Here is a 27792-nt window from a genome sequence, read left to right as displayed (position 1 = left end):
TCTAGGAAAAGAGATTAACAGACCACTCTCTATGTTCATCTCTAAAAACAACATGCCAGTAAGGCTCAATCCACATTCCACCTTCTCCAAAGCACTGAAACTGCACTGATACCAGTTTTCGATGACCCGAGACACACGCAGGACCAGGGAGGGAAAGCCATCACTATTCCACTTGTCTTAAAAACCACCTTGAAAACTATTTCCCAAGTTACTCCCTGTTTCTGTCTCTACCAGATCAACATTCGAGGAACTACCTTGTTGTCCTGGATTGAATTTTTCCTTTCTGACAGAACACATGTGGTATCTGTCCCCTTTTTAATTTTTCTTTCACACTCCTCCACCGCGGGTCACCACAGGCCTTATCTCCTGGCCGGACCCTTTTTAATCTGTGTGTGGCCTCATGATCTTGACTAGGTCCTTTCATTTTTCTCTCATGTCCTACATTGATGACACTCAAATACTTGTTCAATCACACAGGACACGGAAGAGGTGAAAAGCACATGTCAAGCTCCTCTAGTCGATGTTGCCAGTAGTATGAGTATACGATCCTTAAAACTCAACAGCAACTTAACAGAGGTCCTGGTGTTTTGCCTTTGGCGGGACCCCCCCTTCTGTTAAGTTCAATAGTCTTTATTCGGTCATGACAATGACCCTAAAAACACACAATGAAGTTACATTAATAATCATATAGTATTTCAATTTCGGAGGCTATTAAAAGGCTTCACACATCAAATTAAAACAGATTTAAAACATCATTAACTAGGATCTATGTACACATTAAGCCAATTATTATAAAATTACTGTATTAGCACCCCTGGTGACTTGTACTTATTTAAAACAAACTGTTGACAGTCTCATCAGGGCGGAAATAAGTTTCCTTAGTGGAACAACGTTTACAACGCAACTTTTACAGCGCACTACCTTTACAACGAAACTGTTACAACGCAACATCCATTACAACGCATGCCATTACAACGCAACCATTACAACGCATGTCACTACAACACATGTCATCACAACGCAATCATTACAACGCATACCATTACAACGCAAACACATAGTACCCTTACACTATCCAACACTTGCCCTACTGTTGCACCCCCTGGAGTTGGAATAGTAATTTTTACCCCTACACTATCCAATACTTACCCTACTGTTGCACCCCCCTGGAGTTAGAATAGTACATTTTACCCCTACACTATCCAATACTTACCATACATGCAAAGTAATGGTATGCGTTGTAATGGTATGCGTTGTAAAGGTAGTATGCGTTGTAGTGGAATGCGTTGTAAAGGTAGTTTTTAGAGATGCGTTGTAATGGCATGCGTTGTAATGGAATGCCTTGTAATGGATGTTGCGTTGTAAAAAATTTGTTGTGAAGGTATGCGTTGTAAAAGTATGCGTTGTAACGACACACATCCGTTTCCTTATGAAGCATACCTTCTCCTTTGTTTTATTGCAGACAAAATATAGTTTAGGACAGATAAACAAATCGTAGGAGTATTCTTTTTTTTTTTAAATCAACCCCTTTTGGTGCAGTGTAAAGTGCTTGTGCTTTAAAAGTGGTTGTAAAAAGCGTCTTCTCAAGCTACGATATAAAATACAAAAAATATAAAGTATGCTTTGGTTTGTGGTGAAAAGTTATCACATGGGCAATCCGGAAGAGATTCAAACCGGGAGACAGAGTTAGGGAAAGCAAGCGAATAATGAATGGTATGTAACCTGAGCCTCATGAGATCAGGTCTATTTTCTGTTTTTTTCCCACCCAGGTTAAATACTCCTCTGTCCCAGCCGTTGTGGAAATAGGCACATAGTTAAGAACTGTGGTCAAATGACTTGATCATGCCATTCTAATCTCTTAATTTATCATGATACATTTGTCCTTAATTATGGCCGTAGTATGGGGACCCATGCTATCTGGAAAATCCGAGAAGTGAACCAGATCATTAAGGCTTTTCTTAACATATGCCAGCCAAGGAATAGAGCATCTGTTGTCCAGTTTCAGACAGTCACTCAAAATGTCTCTCGAGAATCCTGCTTGTGGTGTACACCATACATCTTTCCAGAATCATCTGCAAAATACAGAGTAAAACTCTCCTGCAGCATGCCACTGCTGAAAACTACCAAAGAAACCTCTCATCAATTGGAAACCAACTGCTAGAGGATAGCTTAGATCATCACCCAAGACAGGAGGATATATGCTGCCGCCAGTCAAGAATCACTGACCTACAAATGATTCTCTATCCCACAAATTATCCTCAATGGAGAAGCCCCTGAGTACTCAATGTCTGAACTACCTCTGCCCCAATATATCATACCCTATAAAAATCATAAGCGCCTTCAAATGCTTTGTTTCTCAAAATGTGCTACTGGAGGCGATCCTTCTGACACCTCCAGCCGTCTCTCGTAAGAGCCAGGCAATCTTACCTATTACCTTAAAGAAAACAACTCAAGATCCACAGAAAATCTAACCTCTGAACCCTGGAAGCTCCCAATGACAAAGCACTTCGTAGCCTCAAAGAAGCTTAGCCTATACCAACCTCAGATCAACAGTCAGCATATTATCATTCCAGGACTGTACAATAATGAGAAATTCCCTCCCATACTGATACACTGCGATTGGCTGAGAGATCTCCTTTTTAATAGAAAAATTGGGGTCTAGACTGGAAACATTGCATTTAACTCTTTGAATCTTTTTCACAAGATTTTCATTTTGACAACTCGGGAGTTTTTGATAAGGAAACTGGGAATGTTCACGCAGCAACTCTGCCTACTTTACCCCATAAGATGCAGGAATTACGGTTTTCTGTACCAAAGAGTCTTGCAAATACTCATTATTTGTGATAATTCTGCACATTACATTAGACAACTTTACCAGACATAGCATGAAGCTGTCACCCGAAGATACTGCTCTCGCTTTGGAAGCTCGGTGCACAGAAACCCAGAACAGAAGCTTGCAGCGTCAGCACATGTGCACTTTATATTTTTTAACACAGTGCGGAATTACACATCAACACATGTGGCTCACACACTTACCACTTCTTTCCACCAACCTCATGCTGCTGCACTGTGTAGCCAAAGAAGGCATCTTTTGAACCCCGGATGATTTTCGGCCTCTTGGTGTCGATGTTGAAGGCCTCGCAAACCCCTGAAAAATAGAGGAGTGTGTATCAGAAACAAGATCAAGCAACACAGACAGAAGAGAGCTCCTCGGGCAGAGAAGAGTCAGCAAAAAGGAACCCTTCCAACTGCTCTCTACACTACAGCCACCCAACCACAAACTGTGCCACAGCAGGCCAATATTGGGGTGCAAGTACCCTTCGCTCTTACAAGGTGACAGCCACATTGATGCAGCCCTAGCAGCAGTTTTAGGAGGATTTCCTTCGATAGTTCCTGATGGCATATAAATGTGTTGATTACTCACCGCTAATGTCATCCCTCGGGTTCCATCTTCCTCAAACCAGTCCATACATTCAGTGACTCTTGGGACAAGCCCTCTGCTGTTTATCCCAAGGGATGTGCCCCAAGGACAGGGGACAGAAAGGTTGAATCAGAATAAATGATTTGTCTCAGAGGGAAAGGTGACGGTGGCTTTTTAAGTTTGATGATCATCCCTATTACCCCACTTCCTTACTGCCTTTACTTTGCTGATTTTTAGCTCAGCCTGATCTTCCCCTACTAGGGTAGCTGAAAACAGCATCTCTGGTGAGAGGTGAAGGACACAGTAAGTCTCTCTTCATACAGGCCAATGCAATTCATTCGAGATTACCAGCAAATTGTCCGAGACATTCTGGATTATGGATTCTCCCGCCTGTGGCTGCATTCTCTACTGTAGGACAAGGTGGTAACTCTGCTGGACTCAGGTTTCAATCTGAGGCAGCCCCCACCCAATTAGCGTAGAGAAAAAATACTAACCCCTCTTCTACTGGAAATGAACTTCCACTGGAGATTAGAAACTTTCTCATTGTGAAAATATTTTCTGTGGAAATAAGAACTGTAAGATTTAAGTACACCGCACTTCAACTCGGGGAACATTTCTGCCATAGCGTCTAGTAGGCAATGTTCTTGGTGTTCTCCGAGTCTGCACAGTTTTGCCACTCGACATCTTAGCTGCACCTGCTAGGCATTTCCATCCTGAGTGTTTCTGCATCTACACATGAAGGCAGGATTCTTCATCAAAGTCACCCGCCACATTCCTCCATCAAGGGCTGCCTTAGCAACCCGACCCTGGCCATTCCCCGCACTTCCTCATCTGCACCAAAACGTGTTTTTCTGCTTCCTACCCAATATAAGTGGTAAAAAAGGGGATGGTGATGGACGGAACATCTGAACCAATCAAACACTCACACCCAGTCAACAGATCTGGGTTTAATCCATCACCATTCTTTAGCCCACTCTGCCACCCCAGTTCAGACATGGCCATATGCAAATCAGTCTGACCCTGTGCCTCATGGGAACAGTCCAGCCCGAACTGCAAAGCCATGCCTTCCCTGGACCGGAAACAAGCTTCCTAGGACCGGTTTCTGGCATTACAGCCGTCTTCAGCCAGGCTTGCTTGAATCCAGAGGCAAAGTGAGCAAGGGACTCACGTCTGAGCACACCCTGCCAATTTATGGCGAACAAAGCGGTACAAAAGGGGGTGGTGATGGACGGAGCATCTGAACCAATCAAACACTCACACCCAGTCAACAGATCTGGGTTTAATCCATCACCGTTCTTTAGCCCACTCTGCCACCCCAGTTCAGACATGGCCATATGCAAATCAGTCTGGCCCTGTGCCTCATGGGAACAGTCCAGCCCGAACTACCAAGCCATGCCTTCCCTGGACCGGAAACAAGCTTCCTAGGACCGGTTTCTGGCATTACAGCCGTCTTCAGCCAGGCTTGCTTGAATCCAGTAGCAAAGTGAGCAAGGGACTCACGTCTGAGCATACCCTGCCAACTTATGGCGAACAAAGCGGTACAAAAGGGGGTGGTGATGGACGGAGCATCTGAACCAATCAAACACTCACACCCAGTCAACAGATCTGGATTTAATCCATCACCGTTCTTTAGCCCACTCTGCCACCCCAGTTCAGACATGGCCATATGCAAATCAGTCTGACCCTGTGCCTCATGGGAACAGTCCAGCCCGAACTGCCAAAACATGCCTTCCCTGGACCAGAAACAAACTTCATAGGACCGGTTTTCTGGCATTACAGCCGTCCGGGCTTGCTTGAATCCAGTGGCAATATATGCATCCGTAACTTGGTTATGGGCTGACAACTTAGTCACACCACGAGTCAGAAAAATACAGCATACAACCACCCAAAGCTCTCTCTGAGGCCCACTTTAGTTTTAAGCCAGACAAGTTTTATCTCAGGAATTCAATGGTCCTATTCGGATTTCAATTCCCATTTCAGGGTTTTTCCTTATGTGATTATTCCTTTTTAGGGTCGAGCCTGCAGCAACTTGTGCTAGCACAAGCGTTTTGCTTGCACGACACTCTTGAATCCAAAAAGGGCTTCTTAGGGTCGAGTCTGGAGAGCATGCATTAGCTCAAGTGTCTCCTTTGCAAGACGCTCTTATATCCAAAAAGGACTTGTAGCCCACCCATTGTATACCATTTGTTGGCTTGTGTGGCACTCTTCTTTACAGCCACGTAATTTGTCAAGGCAGATCTACCATCATTTCCATTCCTCTCTGTGGAGCAGGAACCAAGTGCTGATTGATTCAACTTAATCAGGGCCCGTCCGCTGTTCCCAACGTGATTGAGGTGCTATTTTGTTCTGTTTAACTGTTAGTGCCCTGCAAACAGAAAGCCTGTGACTGCAAAAACGTGGCCAGCAGGGCAAACTAAATTACAAAGGTTTAGTTTCTATATTTAGCTTTTTGCAAAGTCTTCTTTTCTTACTTTGCACTTGTCTGTTCTTTTGTTTTTGCTCATGGGCGATGCACTCAAAAGATGAGTATTAACTTATTGCAAAGCGATATTGTTTCTTTTTCATGTGTAATTTTAGAAATGACGCTTTAACACATAATCGTGCAGTACACCCTACATCACCCCACTCTAATACACCCCACTCCAATCCGCCCGACTCCAATCTGGCCTACTCCAATCCACCCCACTCCAATTTACACCAATCCTATCCACCCCACACCGATCCTCCCCACTCAATTCAATCCACCCACAACAATCCAATCTACCCAACTCCAATCCACCCACTCTCTCCCGATACATCCTACTCCAATCCAATCCACGCCACTCCAATCCGCCCCACTCCATTCTGCCCCACACCAAACTGCCCCACTCCAACACAAAACAATCTGCCTCCACTCCAATCCACCCCACTCCAATCAAGTCCACCTCACCCCAAGCCAATCCACCCCACTCTTATCCAATCCATCCCACTCCAATCCAGTCAAGTACAATCCACCCCACTCCAGTCCTCCCACCCCACTTCAATCCACCCCAATCCAATCAACCCCACCCTATCTCAATCCAGTTCACCCCATCCATTACAATTCACCTTAATCCAATCCACCACCCACCATCCACCCCAATCCAATCCACACCACTCAATCCAAACCCCCTCACTACAGTCCAATCCATGCCACTACAATTCAATGTCTTCCAGTCCAATCCACCCCACGCCAATTCAATTCCCCCACTCCCATTCACGGCACTCCATTCCACCCCACTCCAATACACCACAATACAATACAATACAATACACCCCACTCCAATCAACCCCAGCCAATCCAGTTCACCCTACCCAATTTCAATCCACCCCACTCCAATCTAATCCACCCCATACAGTACAGCCCATCCCACTCCAATCCACCCCACTGCACTGCAGTCTAATTCACCCCACTCTAATCCAATCCATCCCAGCCCAGTTCACTCAGTCCAAACAATCCAGGCGACCATGCTCCAATCCACCCCACTTTAATCCAATCCAATCCACCCCATTCCAATCCACCACACTCCAATTCACCCCAGTCCAGTTCAATCTACCCCTCCTCTTATCCACTCTAATTTACACCACTCCAAACTACCCTACTCTAATCTAGTCCACCCCATTCCAATCCAGTACACCCACCCAAAGCAATCTAATCCAACCCACTCCAATCCACCCCAATCCACCTCACCCCATTTCAATCCAGTCCCCTCTCCTTCAAGCCAATCCACCCCATCCAATCTACTCTACCCCAATCAATCCACCCCAATATACTCCAACACAATCCAACCTAATCTACCCCACTACCTCAATCAATTCCTACCCACTCCACCCAATTCCACTCCACTCTACACCACTCCACTCTACAACACTGCACTCTATGACTCTCTCTGCCTCTATGACACTCCCCTCCTCCCCACTCCACTCTAGGACACTTCACGCCACTAACTTTTAGCCATACTTAACAGCAGCCTCACAGGTGTAACACATGACAAAAACACTTTGCCAAAGCCAATAGCTCTTGTATAGGTGAGACTTAATGGCTTTGCCAATGCTTGTTTAAGTGTCTGGGCATTTCTTGTGGTTTCATTACTGGATCTCACATGGGTCATTAATTAGCTGTGCTGCTATAATCTTCAGAGAGTTGCCGCTCCCTGTGCCCAATACCAAAATGGTAGCCAGGGTAGCGCCTCAGGGCCTTTTACCGCTAATTTGGCTGGGCTGGTCACGTTCTATATGGATGGTGACGTAGACGTGATGTCAGTGTGGCTGTGGGGTGATGTCATGTGAAGTCAAATGATGAGTTGCTTGCATAGTGCATTGTACAACCTGAGGAACAGCGAAAGGGGTGAAAGAAAGCAGTAAATGTGCTGCGTGTGTTATTTTATCTGGTGTGAAAGCCGAACACACTACTTATTTCTTCTGGCAATAGTAGGTTTCAGTACATGGGTTTCGAGTTGGACATGTGGGCCGACTGTCGCACTGAAACATCTGGTTAACAGGGAATAGATGAAACTCTTAGTCATTCACCGAGTACCCTTTAGTGGTGGTCTACTAATACACTCCACATGCAGTAAGTCTGCACAATGTGCTGCAGATATGTAGATGCGTAAAGTGTGATATGCTATTTATTACCAATACTGAGTGGGGGGAGGGTCCCTGAGTCATGCGAGACGAAGCGTCGAGTGGGTAATAATACCTTAACCCAAAGCAAGGGAGAGAAAAACACCCAAAGGGGATAAAAGACTGAAAGCAGCATGAGGTGCAGTCAAGACTGTACTGCCTTGGTGTTCGGCGCACCAACGTTCAATAGCTCCGTCCGCGGGTTCTGAGCAAAAGTTTAGGCCCTGGCACTTATTATTTTACAAACTAAACACTGCGTTCTTTCAATATTCATATTTAGCAGCATGAAACATGGCAGCATGAAAAACAGAATCTCAAGAGTACTTTGGTCCCCATCCCCTAGGGGGCGCTGGACTCAGCTAGCTGAAGATTGCAGGCCAGTCTCCACGTTCGGATAGTTAGCCTCGTCACTCCCCCATTCATAACCCGTAATGCTTTACTGCAAAGCGTCCCTCCCTCTCAAAGAGGCGTTCACACCAATGGGCACCCAGGGTTGCAATGGAAGGTCGATCCTGCACGTGGGGTGTCGGTTCCAGCGGCCGCAGGGTGGACCTCGCATGCGCTTCCCTCATTGCTGGATCTCTCGAGGGCCTTTTATATCATCACCCACCTTTAAGGATTATTTGGCCGCCGCAAAAAGATCCTAGAGTTGTTGACCTCTTCCTTTCATTGCATAACTTTGCAGAACTTTCTGTTTAAGCACAGGAGAGGCCTACTATCACCCAGTCTCCAGGCCATAATGGGAACCTTCCTTCTCACGTATTTTATTTACATTCGAAATGTTATGAGGAAGCACAGTGGCTCCTAGAAACTACAGGAGGCAGCCAGAGGCATCATTTCTCACTAACAAGACATCATGCATGTGTCTATGAAAAAGGGTTTCACTAATTCATGACTGATTTTGGACCACCGGAGACAGACGACGGCCATTTACAAGAAATCACAAGCATTACAGAGCAAACATGATTTATTTACTAACTCACTAGAATCACAGCTTTGGATAGAAGCTGCAATTTTGTTTCAAAGGCCACATTAGCATACTTTATGGAGATTGAACCACCCAATGTCATCAATATTTGAAAAAGTGATGCATGATGTAGTGCATGAATACTTGGAGTGTGATTGGCTGCTGATCTGATAGATCACAATACAGAGCAGAAGGCACTGGTTGATGTACTAACAGAATATCATGGGCAAAATATTGGTATGCAAATATATAATTGCTTAAATACCGAGTACCAAGGTATCTCGAAGCTAGGTATGTACAGTTACGTATAGTTTTACTAACTTCAAGTATATGTAGCTTGACTCTCTCACTCACTATCTCGATACACACACACACGCACAAACATATGTTAAGATTTGTTATTGTACAAAATTAAGTGCCATTAATCCTGATACATCACAGGGAAGTGGTTGCCTTCGAAATACCGACGTCATCATCAAAACTTAAAAACTGCCCCCCCCCCCCCCCCCCCCCCCCCCACACACACACACACCGGCAATGACATTTTCTTAATTTACTCCAATGTAACTATCCCCAGACTTTTCCTCTTTACTGATAAGCTACTAGCGCCAAGATGCACCTTGGGTGATAGCTGCACTCTATACATGATACATCTTCATAATAATTTATTATAATTTGACAGTTTGTTTTGCCACTTTTATAGTTTTACAGCTTTTTCAGTATTCTACATTCTGAACAATAAAGTAAGGATTAAGGAACATTTTTACAGATTACCATGTACTGTGCACCTCAAAAACGTTTCACAACCAATGTCTATTTTCCTCTTGACATAGAGGGTCCCACGAAATAAATAATTGTACTGGGAGGAGAAAAAAGGAGTAACATGAGACTGCTTACTGTTGCTGTCGAGTAATGCACTGGCTGACCTGAGCAGTCACACCAGCATTACTCGTGGGTGGGTTTTAAGGGGAGGAGGGTGCGGTTTGTGGAGGGTCGCGCGGGTGGGGAGGGGTGGGGGTTAATTTAAATAAACTGTGAAAAAACTTAAAACTTACCTGCGACTCCGGTCCTGCGTTGCATCTCCTTCTCTCTGAACTACTCCTCGCAGGAAGCAGGCAGCCTCCCTCTCCTCCCCTAAGCCAATCACAACGCTGCAAAGGCAGCATTGTACTTGGCTGGGACGCCGACCCCACAGGCGTCTATTGGGAGGCCATTTTCCCTATGTAGGCTACATGCAGCCTATACAGAGAAAATGCAGAGTGTGCATGACTGGTTTGGTTGGCCCTGGGGCCGACCAAACAGGCAGCACCCACAACGGTGGGCAAGCCACTCCTCCCCTGCCTGGAGCAGGATCACCCACCCCCAACCAAACCCTGCCTTCTGCTTTCTCGCAGCGTAAAAAGCAGAAACATAAAATGGTATTCATAACACCATTTTATGTTTTTGCCTCTCGCACTGTGAGAAAGCAGTGGGGCGACGCTCCTCTGCCCACGCGGAGAAGCCGCCCCTGGACCTGAGTTCTGGGAATGCTCGAGTTCTTTTCCCCTATCATTAAACCAAAGGAAGTATTGCATTCAATGGGAATGATTTCGTCCTGAACCATAAGTTCGACAGCTCATCTTGTCTCACAACCAGAAATTCCACTTCTTAAATCACAGCCCATATTTGCTTCAATAGCATCAAGCACATTGGAATGCAACGTCATGACATTCACAAAGCCTTTCCACAAACACAAGCAAAGTTAAATATATACATGCCTGTGTAATTTTATCTTCCCACTCGTCTACTACATCTTTATTTTAGACAAGGAAACCTCACCCAACTATTGTGGCATGCATCATCATCTGAGTCCTTTCCATAGTCAGGACTGTTTAATCGCCTGCATGGGAGTGCCTACATATTGAAGACTGGATATTGGTGGGGATCAAAAAGTATAAATTTATCAATTTGATTACCCATTACTGTTTTAATGTGGGTACCGCAGACAAGATTATCGATCAAGTGAGAAGTTTACGCACCTAATTTATTCCACCTGAGAACATGTTTCAGCCATCCATCAAGCCCGAATGGGCCAGTGGCCTTCCTCAGGATGTACAAGATTCACTAGGTTGACCTTAACCTACCTAAGGAAAAGCCAGCATTTAGTGTATAGGACAACACTTAATGATCACAAAATTGACACACAATTGTATGTACATGCTGGCATCCTTTTGCCACGAGTGAAAGGGACTTTCTAATAATAGAATACAAAAACACACATATATTGGGATAATACCATCATATATCACAAGAGAGCGCCCCCCTAGAATATAGATGAGTGGTAAAGCACTGTAAACATGTTGAACAGAAAACAGCTACTGTGGACCGAATTTACCATAATTTGGGAATTTTAAAGCCCCCTGATGAGACAGAGGCAAACATTACACACAAGCATATGTTAAATCATGAACGCACACGAACAATCAAAAGCCTCAGTAGCTAGGCTGTCAAAAGTATTGTTGTAAGAAAAAACAATAATTCAACTTACTTCTTCAAGGATAAGTGTCAGTGGGTTTAACTTGTGACCTCCATCCATCTGAGTATTTAGGTTCCCTGGTACCATTTCTATTTGAAGATTAATTAATGTATCCTGGAAAACCATATAAAAGTGTAATGTCCGTGTTGGTATCATCCGGTTGCATCTCCAATAGACTCTGCTATAGTTACACTGCATCTTCATGCAATGTGAAGGCACAACGTGTGAAGGTGTCCCAAACAGAAGCCATGGCAATGGGGGAAGCTGGGAATTTTAATTCCTAATATTCATAGGTACCTATAAAAAGGACTATTCAGATCTAGACAATATAAATGAATATTATGGTATCCCCTTAGATTTTTGGAAACTCAAAAGAAACTGTATGGACTTAGTAGAGCCGAATCAACAAGTTGTTAGGTAAAAGCCAATCGCCAGTCTGGATGATGGAAGATTGCCCAAGTAAATGACATGTAAATTACTCAAAATTTACTAATAACTTGTGCCCACGAAATGTCATCATTCAAACCTGTAATATGAGAATGCAATTTATTGATAGATCCATCTTTGTTCCATTTCAAAATACAGTTTGCCAACATTGGTTGAATAATGTGTTTTAGATATTTTGTCTATGATTACCCATTATCAATTGTCAATTTAGAAAAAATGTCCTACATCTAGTGTTGCGTTTAAAGCAAAAATCACTTCTATGTTTGCTGACCTGAATTAATACTTTTATATGTCATCATACCTATACACCTAAGCTTGCAAGGGCATTTAATCCCATACATTATTTTAGAATGAGGCAAGGAAGTGTTCGGCAACTGCTAGGGTTTGGGAAGACCCGGGACAGGAATTCTTTCCCACTGGTGCCACTGTCTTTTTGTGTGTTAGCAATAGAACTACTGTTGGAACAGCAGTTGTTCTTTAATATAAAATAAACAACTCTCTCGCCTTTGCACAATCAATGATGTAACGAATGCTTTCACCTAAAAAAAGAATTCTAGTGAGCACTGGCAAACACGTGCTCACATTATGCATGTAGCAAGTTGAAGGTCTGGATTATTGAGATTTTAAAGGGACACTGGTAAAAATATTTGGTCCACAAGACCCCATGTGCCCTTATTGTGGATTGGGTTTTCGTTTGGTAAATCGCAGCATTTCAAAATGGGGAGATATGGCAGATAAGGATGCCAATGGAAATGTAAGGTAAATTGGCGCATATGAAAGGGTAATAAAATGAAGGGGAGGCGAGAGGATCCTTTTGTTGAAAATAAAAGGAATACATGAACAAAGAAGGAGGAGGCATTGGATACTACTAAAGAGAGAAGGAAGATGAGTGTGAGAGTAAAAACAAATGTGTTGACGAGTGTGAGGAAGAGGACGGGTGTCTGGGAGACTGATATTAAGAAAAGCGAGTGAGAACCTATTTGAACGAGAAATGAAGTGTCTAAAGTAACTGCAAAAGAGAAAGTGCCAGTGTAGGTAACTGTGAGACAGCATGTGGGAAACCACGTGATCAAGAATCGAATAGAAGGAGACTGTGTGAAAGAGTGAATGGAAAATAAAGTGAGTGTAGAGGAAATGGAAAAGAAAGCGAGTGTGTGAGACAGAGAGTGGGTGCAAGCATGAGAGATAAAGTGAGTGATGGCGGAACATAAGTGAGTGGGAGAGAGTGAGTGAATAAGAAAGTGAGAGTGTGTAACAGGGAAAGTGAGGGAGAGAAAGTGAATGTGCGGGAAACGCGGTGAGAAAGTGAATATCGTGATACTAGCACAGAGTAAGTCTTGGTAAGCGAGGGACAGGGCCGGACTGGCCATAGCGGGCACCGGGCAATCCCCCGGTGCGCTGCATGGGTTTTGGGCCCCTGGGAGCCGTTTTTGTTACAGGCCCGATTTTGCAGCATAGCTGCAAATCGGCCCTGTAACAAAATCGGCTGAAAACCGGCCCTGGCAAAGAGCTTGGCGGCACCTCCATCCCCCCTGAGTGGAAATCTATTGTGCGCACTGCTTAAACACGACAGGTATGGTTCAATGCCCTGGGCAGACTTAACTACTAGGTGTTCTCTCACCGACAGCGTGGCTAACTCTGTGTCTTCCAGGAGCAATGAGATATGGTTAAAGAACCGATCCTTGACCAGAGCCTTGTCTTGCATACTCACTAAGGAAGGATTGGTGAATAGCTCTGCGGATCTGACTTTCCTCAAAAGACTCCTTCAAATATTTGAGCCAGGGAGTATTTAGCCCGTGATCAAGGGAAAGACAGTCTAGACACCCTATTCCTCATGAACAATGTATGAGTTAGTCTAAGAATGTGGGAAAATAATAAATGTGTGAGACAGTACATAACAGATTATATGAGTGTGTCCTCTTGAGAAAGTGTATGTACGAGAGCTTCTCATCAAGAACAGACCCTAGTAGAAACACACACATTCTTTTCATGAAGGCTCTCTTTTGGTCACTTAAGGATAACTGTATATACAGGCTGTTCCTGTTCCATAGAAACACCCACCTCCCACCCGCCTCAGAACACTCCACAAATCAACTCCAGAGTTTGTAGCTGAGGGCCAGACATGAGCCCATATTCATAACATTTTTCCCACAGGGGGAGACGACGGTTTCCAAGACAGTAGGGTAGGAAATATTTCCAGCATCTTTTCTGCGGCTGGGAGGCTGCCTGCAACCACATCTTTCTAGGTTTAGCACACTCGAAGGGAGCAGCAGGGCAGGGATACCAGCAATGTGGACCAAAATGACTGGAGCTTATTGTACGCTTAGCACTTATTTGTAGCACTCTGTGGGCCTCATTTATGAGGCTGTTCATCACTTTTACTTTTTCATCTAGGTAGATGCATCACTTTGTAAACCCCTGCGCCACATTATACCTGCGCCAGGTATAATGTATGCAAGGGGGCGTATTGACGCAAGGAAGGGTCGTAGAAGTGACGCAGTGAAATCTATGAGATTTCACTGCGTCACTTTTAGGACTCCGTTGCGTCACAATCTTGCGCCTGCCTCACAACAGGAGTAAGACTGACGCAGGCCCTTTTACATGGGGCTTGCCCCATGTGAAAGGATGCATTGCTGGAGTTGTGTCACTTTTGTGACACGCTCCAGCAATGCGTCACTTTTGCGCTTACAGATACGTCAGAAATACTGACGTATCTGTAACTCCTTGCAACATGATGCGTCATACATTAAATATGACGCATCAGGAATGTCGCAAGGAGTGCGCACTGGGAAGTGACGCATCGCTGCTTTCACGCAGCGATGCGTCATTTCTCATAAATGAGGCCCGTATGTTTATGACATGTTTGAAGGTATGTGAGTGTATACATATTCCATAAGCTATAACAACACTGAAGCTAAAGTTACTTCTAGCTCCTAGAAAGTGCATAGTCAGGTTATCTCTGTCCAGGAGCTGTGTGACAGAATTGGGCTGCAGCTGTTTTGTGCCATAATATTACTTTGACTGGGAAAGTTTTCATATTAGATTACTGATTGTATGTTTTGACTTTGTTCATTCTGTTGAATGCTTTGTGTGCTTTCACTCAACGGAATGTACTAGGAACAGTCAGAGCGGATGTCTCGGTGACATAATTACAGAATGTGGAGGCGGGGACCGACTGAAAGCTGTCTGTGATGCAGATGGCATGATTGCACCAAAGACTGGATAGGCCTGCACACCAGATGCCCTGATCCCACATTAGAGGTGGTCCAAGGTAGAGATTTCATTTTAAAACCTCCCTGGAGCTTCTCTCACGTTAGATCACAAGAGGGACCTCGGTTCCTAGCTTTGGTCTTGAAATTGGTAGAATTAAACCCTTACCTTAACGTGGCATTGTATAGTGAGACGAAGACCCAGAAACTATCTGATCACACGTGAACCACCAGGACTCCACATTAAATTGCATTAATAGAAGGGTTAATTCTCCAACCCTAATGGGTGAACCAGCAGATGGGACTGAATAAATGAAGGATTAGGTATTAGGAATTGATATAAGTCGAATTTAGTTTTTCATAAATAGTATGCTGAGGGAAAGTGGATGCAATGAAAGTGTATAGCTCGCACATTTTACAGAAGTATCCCACCATGCCTGGTTCAAAGAATTTCTGACAGGATAGACGTGGAAACGATTAATGAAGATTTCCATCTAGTTACTGATGATACTGCGTCTCAGCATCGCTTACGTAGCGCTAGCTCGCCTACCACAGTCGAACTTGGGATCTTATATGTGCGACCTAATGCGGGCCTGCCAGTGCGGCGTAGAGCTCTCTTCCATGCACTGGGACTCATGGGACTCCGACCAGGGCATGCCAGCTAGCTGAGAGAGCGACAATCCACTATGCGCAGGCTCTGACGTCCTTACATACAAGTGCAGGAGATTCAGGATGCATCATGAGTGGAAGGTTGAGTCATTCTGCAGTTACTTGTAGCATGACCCTGCGTGACCTTGCCTGCCTCCATCTTGAAAGAAGCAAATAATTTTGGTTATTCTGTGTGTGTTTGTAGGAAATAAAAATATTCTTCCAAGGTGAAGTTTGTTACAGAAAAGCTTCAGTTCACTACACGTGATATGGTTCTGACTTGAGTGTATGTCGACCTGAGAGACCGCAACAATAATATTTAGTGGATACGTTTACTTTAATTAAATGGTGTCTTACCTAAAGGCATCAAATTATTATCGACTATTGACTTAACTGCAAAACATCACCAGATGCCACTGTGCTAAAAAGGGAAGACAACTTTTATCAACCCTTACTGTGCTTTCAGGGGCGGCCTTAGGCATGTGCAAGCTGTGCACCTGCACAGGGCCACCAAACCCCAGGGGCCACCATGCCAGTATATATCCTTAATATATTAATCCTCTGAGGATGGGTACATATTTGCGTGGCGGCCCCTGGCAGGGATTTGGCGGCCTCCGGCTCTGTTCCACTTCCAAACACCCTGACCCCAGCCACCCCGCCCAGATCCCCTCTTCCGGGGCCCCCTACCTACGCTCCCTGCCCAGGGCCTCCATGAGCCTAGAGCCGCCCCTGGTGCTTTCTTAGTCAGAAAGAACCATTTGGGCTTGCAGGGGCAGCTGTAGAATCTCAGAGGCTGATGTTTGTAGTTTTTAAGGATATAAGTAACGTTTTCTTCCAAGATGGCATTTTAGCTATGGGTAAGACAAAGGCTGAGCACAATACAACATTGTATGAAGTACTGAAGATCTAGGAAAGCAAGGGGTTGACTGCAGAAATCAGCAAGTGCAAGTTTGCTATGTGGAGTGTTTATTTGCCTTGCTAGGGCATGAATTAAGCTCGGAAGGAATAATGCTGAAAAAGGAACTGGTTGAGGTTACCAAGGATGCTCCACTTCCAACAACTAAGTATGATATAAGAACTTTCTTTGGGTTGGTGGAATTTAATTTAAAATGTGTGAAAAACATTGCAGGAAAAACCTCTGTTATTAGGCAGTTGTTCTAGAATAACATAGTGCTTGAGTGGAGTAGGCATTCCATAAGAACCTTTGTAAGCTTTTATTCCTCTTTGAGACGCGTGGTAACCACGGATGGGAGTGTGTAGGGGTTAAGGGCAGTTTTGATCCAAACTGAGGAGGGGCACAGTGAATAAGTGACTGCCTTTGCAACATGCCCCAGTGGAAGAAAAATACTTATTCATAGCAAGGGGAGATGCTGGCATGTGTGTGTGGTCTGGAAAATGTCTGCCAGTTTATATGGGAGTCTCCCCTAATCATAAGGTTCAATCACAAGCCACTCACGAAGGTGCTGGCCACAGGCGGATTGTGCAGTACTTCCGCAAGGACCAGACGGTGAGGCTATAATGGTGAAGTACAATAAGAGAAATAAAGTGGCAGATTTTTTGAATTGTGCGCATATTCCTCTAATGGAAATTCTGAGGATTGAAGGGGATGAGAGCTGTGTGGCTGAATTATGGGGCAAGATGGTTGTAGGCATTGGTGAATCGGAATGGAGGAGGTGACAGTTTGATGCAAATAGTTTGGACGCCTTGAGGTTAGTAAACGATGAATGGCTGAGGGAAGGGTGCTTATAGAAGGGATTAGCAGCCTTTTGCAAAGTGAAAGATGAATTCACCATCGAGGGTTGACCATCAAGGGAGATTTGCTGATGAGGGGAGAATGTGTTGTATTTCTGAAAATGATTAAATTGTTCGACTGAATATCAAATGAAGAATATTGTGATACAACAATATTGAGGACAGAATATCGAGGACAAATTATCTAATAATAATTACAAATAATTCCTATTTGTGAAGAGCTAATATATCACGCCCTTAAGGGTTTCAAGGCGCAGGGGGGCGTTAAGCAAATTAAGTGAGCTATTGCCCAGAGTAACATGACCATGAGCCCCGCACTCCGGAGTCAGCCCAGCACCACACCTCTCCCTCTAAAGGTAAGTGCATGTAGGAAAGTATAGATTTACTATTCCTAACTCACATCTGCATACCTTGAAGATATATGTACCGCATAGGTACATATATGTTGAGTTACATATTGAAAATCTAGACCTACCTTTTAAAAAAAATATTTTGCCTTTGATATTTAGTACCATCAATCTTCTGACTTTGATGTTTAGTTTGCACATCACTGTGAGGGGTAGGATTTTGGAGATTTGTCTTGATGGGCACTTTGGTGTTGTCAAAATGAAGCGAGGTTTCAAAGACGTGTACTGGTGGCCTGGAGTGGATAAGGATGTTGAGAGGTAGGTGAGAAAGTGTATTGAGTGTGAGAACTTCAGTAAAACACAGATGAGTGTAATCCTCTTCTTTGTCCCATTAGCCAATGCCGTGAGAGTGAGTGGTGATTGACATTGTGGTCCTAGTACAGTTGAATAACGGAGAAGTGAAGTATGTGATTGTGTTGGTAGATAGTTTCACTAAGTGGTCTGAAGGTGAAGTTTAAAGAGAAGGGGCAGATTCACAAAGGTAAACTTATACATTTGGTCTAAACTTAGACCAAACAACTAATTTTACAACTTTGAGGAGTCAGAAAGGGCATTTAAGAGTACTATCTTTACGACCACAGTCCGCGGACATAAAGATAGTACTCGGTAATGCCCTTTGCGAATTCCCAAAGTTGTAAACTTAGACGTTTTGTTTACCTTTGTGAATCAGGCCCATGGTTTGTCAAAGTGTATAGTTAGCCGCAACGTCCAAAATTCACTTCAGATTGTGTAAACATTTTCTTAAGAAGAAATGGTTTAATCCATAACACCACTTCTGTCTACCACCCAGAAGGTAGGGTGGAGGGATTTATCAAAATGGTGAATAAGGATCATAAAGTTAATAATTCAACGTGGGGTGAGGAGAAGTAAAAAAATTGTTTGGGTGTACAGTGGGACCAGAGGGTTCATGATAAGATGTAGGCAGGTGAAGTGGTCGGTTAATTTATCATGTTCAATATTGTGAAGGCATAGTTGACTTACTTACTGGTCGTTATGCAAACTGTCATGTTGGACAGCAGTAAAGGAACTCCACTTCTGTCGTCTTAGGCCAGTTTCTGCGCAGTGCCCCAGCTGTGAATCAGGGTCTTCATTTCAATTTCCACAGACTGCCTCCAGGAGTTATTTGGCCTGCCTCTCTTCCATTTGCCTTCTGGGGTGCAGTACAGAGCTGTTTTTGTGATGGAGTCTTGTTCTCTTTTAATGGTCGGTCCTATCCATCTCCATTTTCTTCTCGTAATGATAGTGTCCAAGCTTTCTTCCTTGCATCTGTTGAGCAGTTCCTGGTTGAAGATGGTTTGCTTCCAGAAAATGTGCAAGATTCTTCTCAGGTTATTGGTGCGGAAGGCTGACAGTTTGGTGATGTCGCTTTTCGTCATCCACTAGCTTTATGACGCAGCTCTGGTAAAGCCTTAGCTTGGTGTGGATGCTTTACTGAGGTGACCTCCACATTATTGGCCTTGTTCAGTCTGCTCTTGATGTCACTGTCTGCCCCTCCATCCTGTTTGATAGAACGGCCTAGGTGGATGATCTCTTCACTCATGGCCAGGTCGTCTCCACCACTTTGATTGGTGAAGGGTTTAGGATGTTCAATGGCATGACTTCTGATATCTTCACGTTGATCTCCAGGTGCACTTGCTGTGCATAGATGTTAGGCGAGACGTCTTTGCCTGCATATGTTGATGTGTTGGAGAGAGCAAAGCTTTTCCATTTGCATAGTAAAGGCCCTCCAGTGTAAAGATGCCTCTAGCTTGGTCTTCTGTTGTGTGTCGCATCATCCAGTCGATGATCAGGTTGAAGGGCAACACTGACATCATTGACCCCTGTCTCACACCGGCCTTGACTTCAAAGCTAAACTCACTATCTATCATCTTGCAGGTAAACATATCATAGCAGCATGCCATAGGGTCTCAGTATTTCCCAGAAATTGTCACAGTGGATACTGTCAGAGGCTTTCTCATAATCAATGAAGTTGATATATAATTGTCTCTACAACTCCATGCACTGCTCTATGATGTTGCATAGAGTAAGGATCTGATCAGCATACCCTGTGCCCTTGTGGAACCCATCCTGTTCTTTTCTTAACTGCTTGGTCACAGCATCAGAAATGTGCTGAATAATGACTTTCTCCAGAATCTTGCTCAGAATTACAGAAGGTTAATTCCACACTATTTGTTACATTTGGTTAGTGCACCCTTCTTTAGAAACTTGGTGATGGTGTTTAATGGTGAGTAAATAATTCTGCTTCGCTGGCGGAGCTTGCAAAGTTTTTTCAACTCTGCGCTCCGCTTGGAGTATGGAGTTCATAAAAAAACTCTGCCGCCCGCGTAGAGTAGCGGAGTTTACCGGTGCAACCCTCTAATTTATTTGTGTCTCATGTGGTGCCAAGCACCTCTCGCTGTTTCTGGCACTAAGGAATTGCTCATGGGGAAAAACGAAAACTGCTGAACCACGAGCACTTCTGTTTTCCTAAGTCGTCTCTAACCGATCTCATCGCTGTGCGCTGCCCCCATCCCGGCCTAGGTGAAGATCTGCTCCAGGGAGAGCACAACAGGAATCCCCTTCAGCACAACCATGGTAAAAACACTGCAAACCCCAGGATCACTCAAACCAGCAACCCAGGATTTAATACACACAGCAATATTCAGCATGGCACTCCCTAGCCTGCCCCCTTCTTAACACCATGCCCCCAGCGGGGAGCTGAGAAGGCATGGGCGTCCTTCCGGCCCATTGAGTATGCCTGAATACACAACAACAACATCCAGTTCTCACTCCCTGCCTTCTTGTTGCACTTCTTTGCGCTGGGCTCAGTCTGAGGGCTACAAGGAGGAGCAGACACTGCTGACCACCCCTGGCCGAGCTAGCGACCCAGACATGACGGAGACCCTACTGGAGGCAGCCATGCAACAGTTCCTGGAGTGGCAGACCCAGCAGCAGCAGCGAACACATGGTAAGGGGTGGGCTCCTTGGGGAATGGGTCAGTGCCAATGGGGGTAGGCGTTTGGGTGCAGCGTACACGTGGCACATGATAATTGCAAGTTGTACAGGAATGCTGCTTTTTCCATTAGTAAAAACCTTCCGAGCTGTGTTTGTGGCAATGGGTCAGAGAGTGATCAAATGTAAACGTGGGAATAAGAGTGGAAATACAGACCCTCAGAATTGTTCCCCATTCCTGGCATTGCAACTTGTAACCAGGAGAACAATTCTGCACCCTGCAACTACTGATCCAGTCAGTTCTTGAGGCTAGTCCAAGACTAGGGGTGTCATGGGGAAACAAAAAGGGATGTATCTGCATAATAGCACAAGTGGTCCTTCATGTGTCTGTCAGATGAGGGATTTACAAAACATGAGTCCCAGAATCCCCGCAGTAACTGGGAAGTTATAGGAAGGAAGGAAACATTTAATCATGGAAAGACAGAGGTTAGATAAAAGAAGGTAATCTGGGGTCTGACATTCAACAGTGGCCAATGAGAAAGAAATGTGGGCAGGCAGCAGGCCCAAGGTGGAGCGGAACTCTGCAGAATTCCACAACGTTGTTATGCAACTCCATGGAATTCCACGTAGTGCAACTCCGCGAGCTCCGCCCACCCCTGATGATGTCTTGGTTCCAGTCATCTGGTACTTTATTTCCCTCCCAAAACGATGTCAGCAGATTTAGCAGGCTCTTGGTTGATGTGTCAGGGTCATCATCGAACATTCATGCATTCAAGTTGTCTTAGCCTGGAGATTTTACATTCTTGAGAGATCGGATGGCAGTAACGGTTTCTTCTTTTTTGTGGTGGGGCGATTTTCGCATCGAAGCCTGTCTCTGCTTCATGGATATCTACTTCACTTTTTATTACTCGCCTGTTCAAAACATTTTTGAATTGCTCTGCCCAGTGTGCTTCTTGTTCCTTCTCTGTTGTGAGTAGTCAGCCTTTCTGGTCCATGATAGGGGTGTTGCATGTTGCACGAGATTTACAACTGAATAGCTTTGTGACCTTGAAGACCTTTCCCCGTTCTCTTTCACTGGCCTGCTTTCTCTACTTGGCTTGCAAGGTTATCCTTGTACGCCCGCTTGCCTGCTCTGGTCGTTCTTTTGACTGCTCGGGTTGCTTCTGTGTACTGTTGCATGTGCTTCTCCTGCAGGCTCTCAGATTTGGCCTCCATTTGTTTCTTTTTTGCTGCCCTCCTGTCTTCAATAGCTTACCATGTGTCTTGCCTTATTCATTCTTTCCTCTTCCTTGGCTTGGTCCCCAGGATTGTTTCACTGCTCTTCACATATATTGAAGAGACCTGTTCCCATTTCTTGTTGACTGCATCTGCAGCTGGATTATAATGGTCCTCCGTGTCTGCCAGGAGTTGGAACCTGCTTTTGATTTGTAAGAGGAATGCCTTCTTGGTCTTGGGGTCCTGTAATTTTGCTACATCGAAGTGTTGTCACCCTGATGTTTTGTGGTCTGTTTTTCTGTTAACATTTTCACCTCTTTTAATGTTCAATTACAACAATCAACAGGTGAAAGTACCAATTGTAAAACATGTTTTGATCCATTGGACCTATAAACCATTCTTTTTGGTTAAGATCTGCAGACTATACAACTGAATATGGATTATGTGGCCAGTTCATATTTAGGCTCAAAAAGTTGTTTCCTCACAATTGTGTTTTCTCTGTTGTCCTGGTAACAGGTGACATCTCAATCCTTTACTTGTTTCGCTCCTAGTTATCTGGCCTAGTTATCTACTAGTTATCTGATACTGTATTTCTGAATTTAGAGATCATACACTTCATAAACTATATGTCTGGTTCTCATATGCTATTGTATTTATCCCCAAGTGTATGACTGTTCAAGGACTCGGGTTGAGATAGCCTCGGGAAACCAAGAGAGTGAGACTATTTAGTAATTCAGCATCTTGCACAAACATAGGTAGACCAATAAAGATAGATAGATAGATAGATAGATAGATAGATAGATAGATAGATAGATAGATAGATAGATAGATAGATAGATAGAGAGAGAGATAGAGATAGATAGATAGATAGATAGATAGATAGATAGATAGATAGATAGATAGATAGATAGATAGATAGATAGATTGAGGGCGATAGAAAGATAGATAGATAGATAGATAGATAGATAGATAGATAGATAGATAGATAGATAGATAGATAGATAGATAGATAGATAGATAGATAGATAGATAGAGTGAGGGCGATAGAAAGATAGATAGATAGATAGATAGATAGATAGATAGATAGATAGATAGATAGATAGATAGATAGATAGATAGATAGATAGATAGATAGATAGATAGACAGACAGACAGACAGACAGACAGAAACAAAGTGAATATAAACTTTTGGGTGTTGCCTAGCACCTAGCTTAGAAAGTAAAGGAGATTGTAGTGGTAAGTGAGGAAGTGTTACATACAATGTCGCTACTTCTTCCATTTAAAAAAAAAATATGATTATTTGTAAACTGCACTATTAAAATGATGTTAGGTTTCAGTTTACACTTACATTTGTGATATTTGGCCAGTGATCATAAATTCTTAAACCCTCCACAATGGACTACAAATGACCTAATCTGAACCCATCAGATAGCCCAGGCAGTTGAGTTTGTTGGGAGACCTGAAACTTGAACTGAGAAAATGTTTTTGGACGTGGTAAGGCTGGTGTGTTGTTTGCTAGTGAAGGAGACATTTTGGGGGTGTATAGCGACATGGTGTCAGTGAGCTGGTTTTGGGGAGGGGCAACGAGTCAATGGACAGATCTGAAGACTGAAAGACTTCTTACTCCTCAGGACCTTATTGAGTGATGCAGAGTGGAGAAGAGGCCACTGCAGGGCCTCTCTTCCCAGAACATCAATATTAGGCAGTTGCAAACAAAACAGGTGATGGACCGAATGTGGATCAATGTCACACATTCATCCCAGTCCAAAGATCTGGGCCCAAATCCATCGTTTTTTTGCACTCCACACCACCCTGGGTTAGACAATGGCGATATGCAAATCAGCTCTGACCCTGTGCCCCATGGGAACAGTCCAGTCCGAACTACAAAAGCCATGTCCTTCCCAGAACGGAATCAAGCATCCGAGGACCGGACCGGTTTCGAGGTAACACCTCTCATCAGCCCGGCTAGCTTAACTCCAGTGGTGTGGAGTGCCTGGGACCCACGTCTGGGCATCCCCAGCGCACTTAGGGCGGCAATTGCAAACAAAACAGGTGATGGACCGAATGTGGATCAATGTCACACATTCATCCCAGTCCAAAGATCTGGGCCCAAATCCATCGTTTTTTTGCACTCCACACCACCCTGGGTTAGACAATGGCGATATGCAAATCAGCTCTGACCCTGTGCCCCATGGGAACAGTCCAGTCCGAACTACAAAAGCCATGTCCTTCCCAGAACGGAATCAAGCATCCGAGGACCGGACCGGATTCGAGGTAACACCTCTCATCAGCCCGGCTAGCTTAACTCCAGTGGTGTGGAGTGCCTGGGACCCACGTCTGGGCATCCCCAGCGCACTTAGGGCGGCAATTGCAAACAAAACAGGTGATGGACCGAATGTGGATCAATGTCACACATTCATCCCAGTCCAAAGATCTGGGCCCAAATCCATCGTTTTTTTGCACTCCACACCACCCTGGGTTAGACAATGGCGATATGCAAATCAGCTCTGACCCTGTGCCCCATGGGAACAGTCCAGTCCGAACTACAAAAGCCATGTCCTTCCCAGAACGGAATCAAGCATCCGAGGACCGGACCGGTTTCGAGGTAACACCTCTCATCAGCCCGGCTAGCTTAACTCCAGTGGTGTGGAGTGCCTGGGACCCACGTCTGGGCATCCCCAGCGCACTTAGGGCGGCAATTGCAAACAAAACAGGTGATGGACCGAATGTGGATCAATGTCACACATTCATCCCAGTCCAAAGATCTGGGCCCAAATCCATCGTTTTTTTGCACTCCACACCACCCTGGGTTAGACAATGGCGATATGCAAATCAGCTCTGACCCTGTGCCCCATGGGAACAGTCCAGTCCGAACTACAAAAGCCATGTCCTTCCCAGAACGGAATCAAGCATCCGAGGACCGGACCGGTTTCGAGGTAACACCTCTCATCAGCCCGGCTAGCTTAACTCCAGTGGTGTGGAGTGCCTGGGACCCACGTCTGGGCATCCCCAGCGCACTTAGGGCGGCAATTCTCCTTACCCGCACTGTTTTGTGTCAGAATATCGTTATCAGAATATCGGCTGACATAAATATAATGTAGTAAATATCTTCTGCGCAAATATGTACCTTTGGAATTAATAATAGAAAATTTACAACTAATAGGACAATATTTTATATACAACATTTAGAGAACAAAACAGGTGATATTTCTGTAGACGATAGTGTGACATGCAACCGTGCTATGGAAGTGAGACCCACATTATTAGAATAGAGTAGCAGGGCAATACTATTAATGTCCAGCTGCTGGAGGGATTTAGAGTCAAGTAATTAAAGGATCTAGAAAACTGATGTTGAGATCTGGTCTTCGTTTTTGGTGAACAGGCTTGATTCTTAGGAAACTGGATTTGGTTCTATTCAGGGCCTGAGTGAAATGTATTATTGCTTATTATAATTTGTTTACATTATATAGAGCTACTGAAAACCTTACTGTGTGTGTTGGCTACATGGACAACCAGAGGGATAACTGATAATGACACTGTGCATGCCCTCTAGCTCAAAAAACTGAATTAGATGTTTTTGTGCTATACTAGAACTGTTGGCGTATTAGTAAGTCTTGCAGCAAAGATACACTAGAGTGGCATCTCTCGTCAGCAACTTATTACTGAAGTGGTGCTGTCGTAATGTCACTTCCTTACACCTCCACTCTCACCCTACCCTAATTGTGTAAGATGCGCAGGCAAGACAGTACTTTGTTCTAGAGCTGTCCTCAGTAGCCTGAGCAAGCCAAAGCAGAAGAGGCCACGGAAAGACAATGCTGGGCATCTATAAATGTAAATGTGGGGTATTTGTAAAGCGCACTGTTACTCTAACCGAGTGTCCTGGCGCTGCAGACCGCTGGGGAACCCGTCCTGGTTTCCCTGTGAGATGGTCCCTTACTGGGTATCTTCAGAGTGAAACCAGGCATCCCTGGCGTCTGTGGGGGGCCGTTGTAGAGATGAGGCAAGCTTAATGCCCAGAGTTACCGAGTGTGTTCCCAGGTTAGAGTAGGCACTGAGGCGAGAATTTTCGAGTCCGTTGACCCCTGGTCCACGACCCTGCCGCGTCGGGAATTGAACCCTGGTCCCGGGCCGTTCTCTGCTTACAGGTCTGCCGCCTCTAACCAGTGAGCCACACCACTCCACTCCACTCAAGTGTCTACCACCAGCAAGAGAGTACATATTTCCCTTAGAAGCATCAAATAGCATTATTATTGAGAGGGTCACCAAATTACACTTTGTCTTTTGTGTCAGATATATTTGATAAATCTCTCACGGGCAGTGGCGTCTGTTATCTGCACTTTAAGCAAAGTCTCTTCTGCTCGCCAACCCAGATTCTCTGTATTCCAGCCCCCTCCCTTCATACTTGCCAAGTACAAATACCATTGGCCCATTCCCCATCCACAATCCATAATTATTCCTCTGCCTCACCTCCAATTTCCTCAAATCTTCTTTGCCTTAAGCCCCAGTTCCACCTGGCTTCCAACACCACAAAACATGTTTATACCTGTTTCTAGAGCTCCCACCTCCTATGACTTCCCTACCGAACCAAATAATACAATTGCACTAGATTACTTTCTTCACATTGGATTTCACTGTTGCTCTTTTTTCAGTCTCAATTGTAATACAGGTGACTTTGTAACCGATTCGCCCCATTTTACTGAGGCGCGCATGAGCCCAACAGCCACGGAAACCAAGGGCATAGCATGTTTCACTCATTGCCTGCAATGACAGCCATTTTGAATGCTAGGATCTCAGAGCACGTGTGTCCAGAGACTGATACAGGGAGCCGAACTCCACTGGTTGTTGAGACCCCCAACTTCCTTCATAGCTAAAGTGTTCCCTGACTAACGTGTTATGGCATATTTTTGATCTGGAGAAAGGCGGCCGTTTGGCTCCTAACATCAGAAGATGCCACTTCAATGCTCGGTCTTAGATGCAATGGTCACCCCTGCTTAACTGTGCTGGAGGGCCTTCAGAATATAAAATACATTTCCAAATACATAAGGATTACACAAGACTGGCGTTCACCTGTCTGGCCAGGCAGGGTGTGAAGGGTCTAATCTACCTTTAACGTTAGTTTACTGTAGGACACTGGGCAAGAGTGGGGAGTGGCTAGAGTCCATACCTGTGTTAGCGTGGTCTCGCAATGCAATAACACCTGGATGTACAGCAGGGGCACGCCAGAACGTTTTCTCAAATATCCTTTCGCTCCTCTAAATATTAGCGCAGGCCATCTCAAAGGTTTACCTCTGCTGGGGAGGCAGAATTGAATAAACACTTTCACTAATACCATGTGAACAGATTTAATATAGAGAGGCAGGGGCAATAGGAGATATCAAAAGCAAGTATTTCAATTATAAAACTTGAAACACAAATAACAAGGGAGAAATTGATGTTAAATGACTTGAACCATTTCCTTAGGGGTCAATGGGCCATTAAATCGATGGAGGCAGACTTTGTTGTTTTCATTAATGCTTTGCTGTTGCCTCAGCACTTTACAGAGGACAAGAACATATAAGAACAAGCAGGGTGGCACGCTGAGTTGTGCCCTCAGGTCAGCAGTGGGTGCAGCAGACACCAGGAGGTGAAATGTACTGATC

General features: G+C 44.6%; 1 protein-coding gene across 3 annotated transcripts in view; it reads right to left on the bottom strand.

Annotated features, from left to right (window-relative positions):
- The window catches only part of ITGA11 (integrin subunit alpha 11), a 592938-nt gene that overhangs the window by 511140 nt on the left and 54006 nt on the right, over positions 1–27792 (bottom strand). For 2 of the 3 annotated variants that reach the window (XM_086957973.1, XM_086957976.1), the window contains one exon: positions 3037–3148. In XM_086957973.1, the coding sequence (XP_086814099.1) occupies positions 3037–3148 (112 nt within the window). Of the gene's footprint in view, positions 1–3036; positions 3149–27792 lie in introns of those variants that run through there. The other variant, XM_086957974.1, reaches the window with a different exon arrangement.

Source organism: Lissotriton vulgaris, chromosome 2_1, assembly GCF_964263255.1.
Source record: "Lissotriton vulgaris chromosome 2_1, aLisVul1.2, whole genome shotgun sequence".
Taxonomy (NCBI): domain Eukaryota; kingdom Metazoa; phylum Chordata; class Amphibia; order Caudata; family Salamandridae; genus Lissotriton; species Lissotriton vulgaris.
The sequence above is the reverse complement of the archived record's forward strand: the minus strand, read 5'-3'. Positions and strand labels throughout refer to the sequence as shown.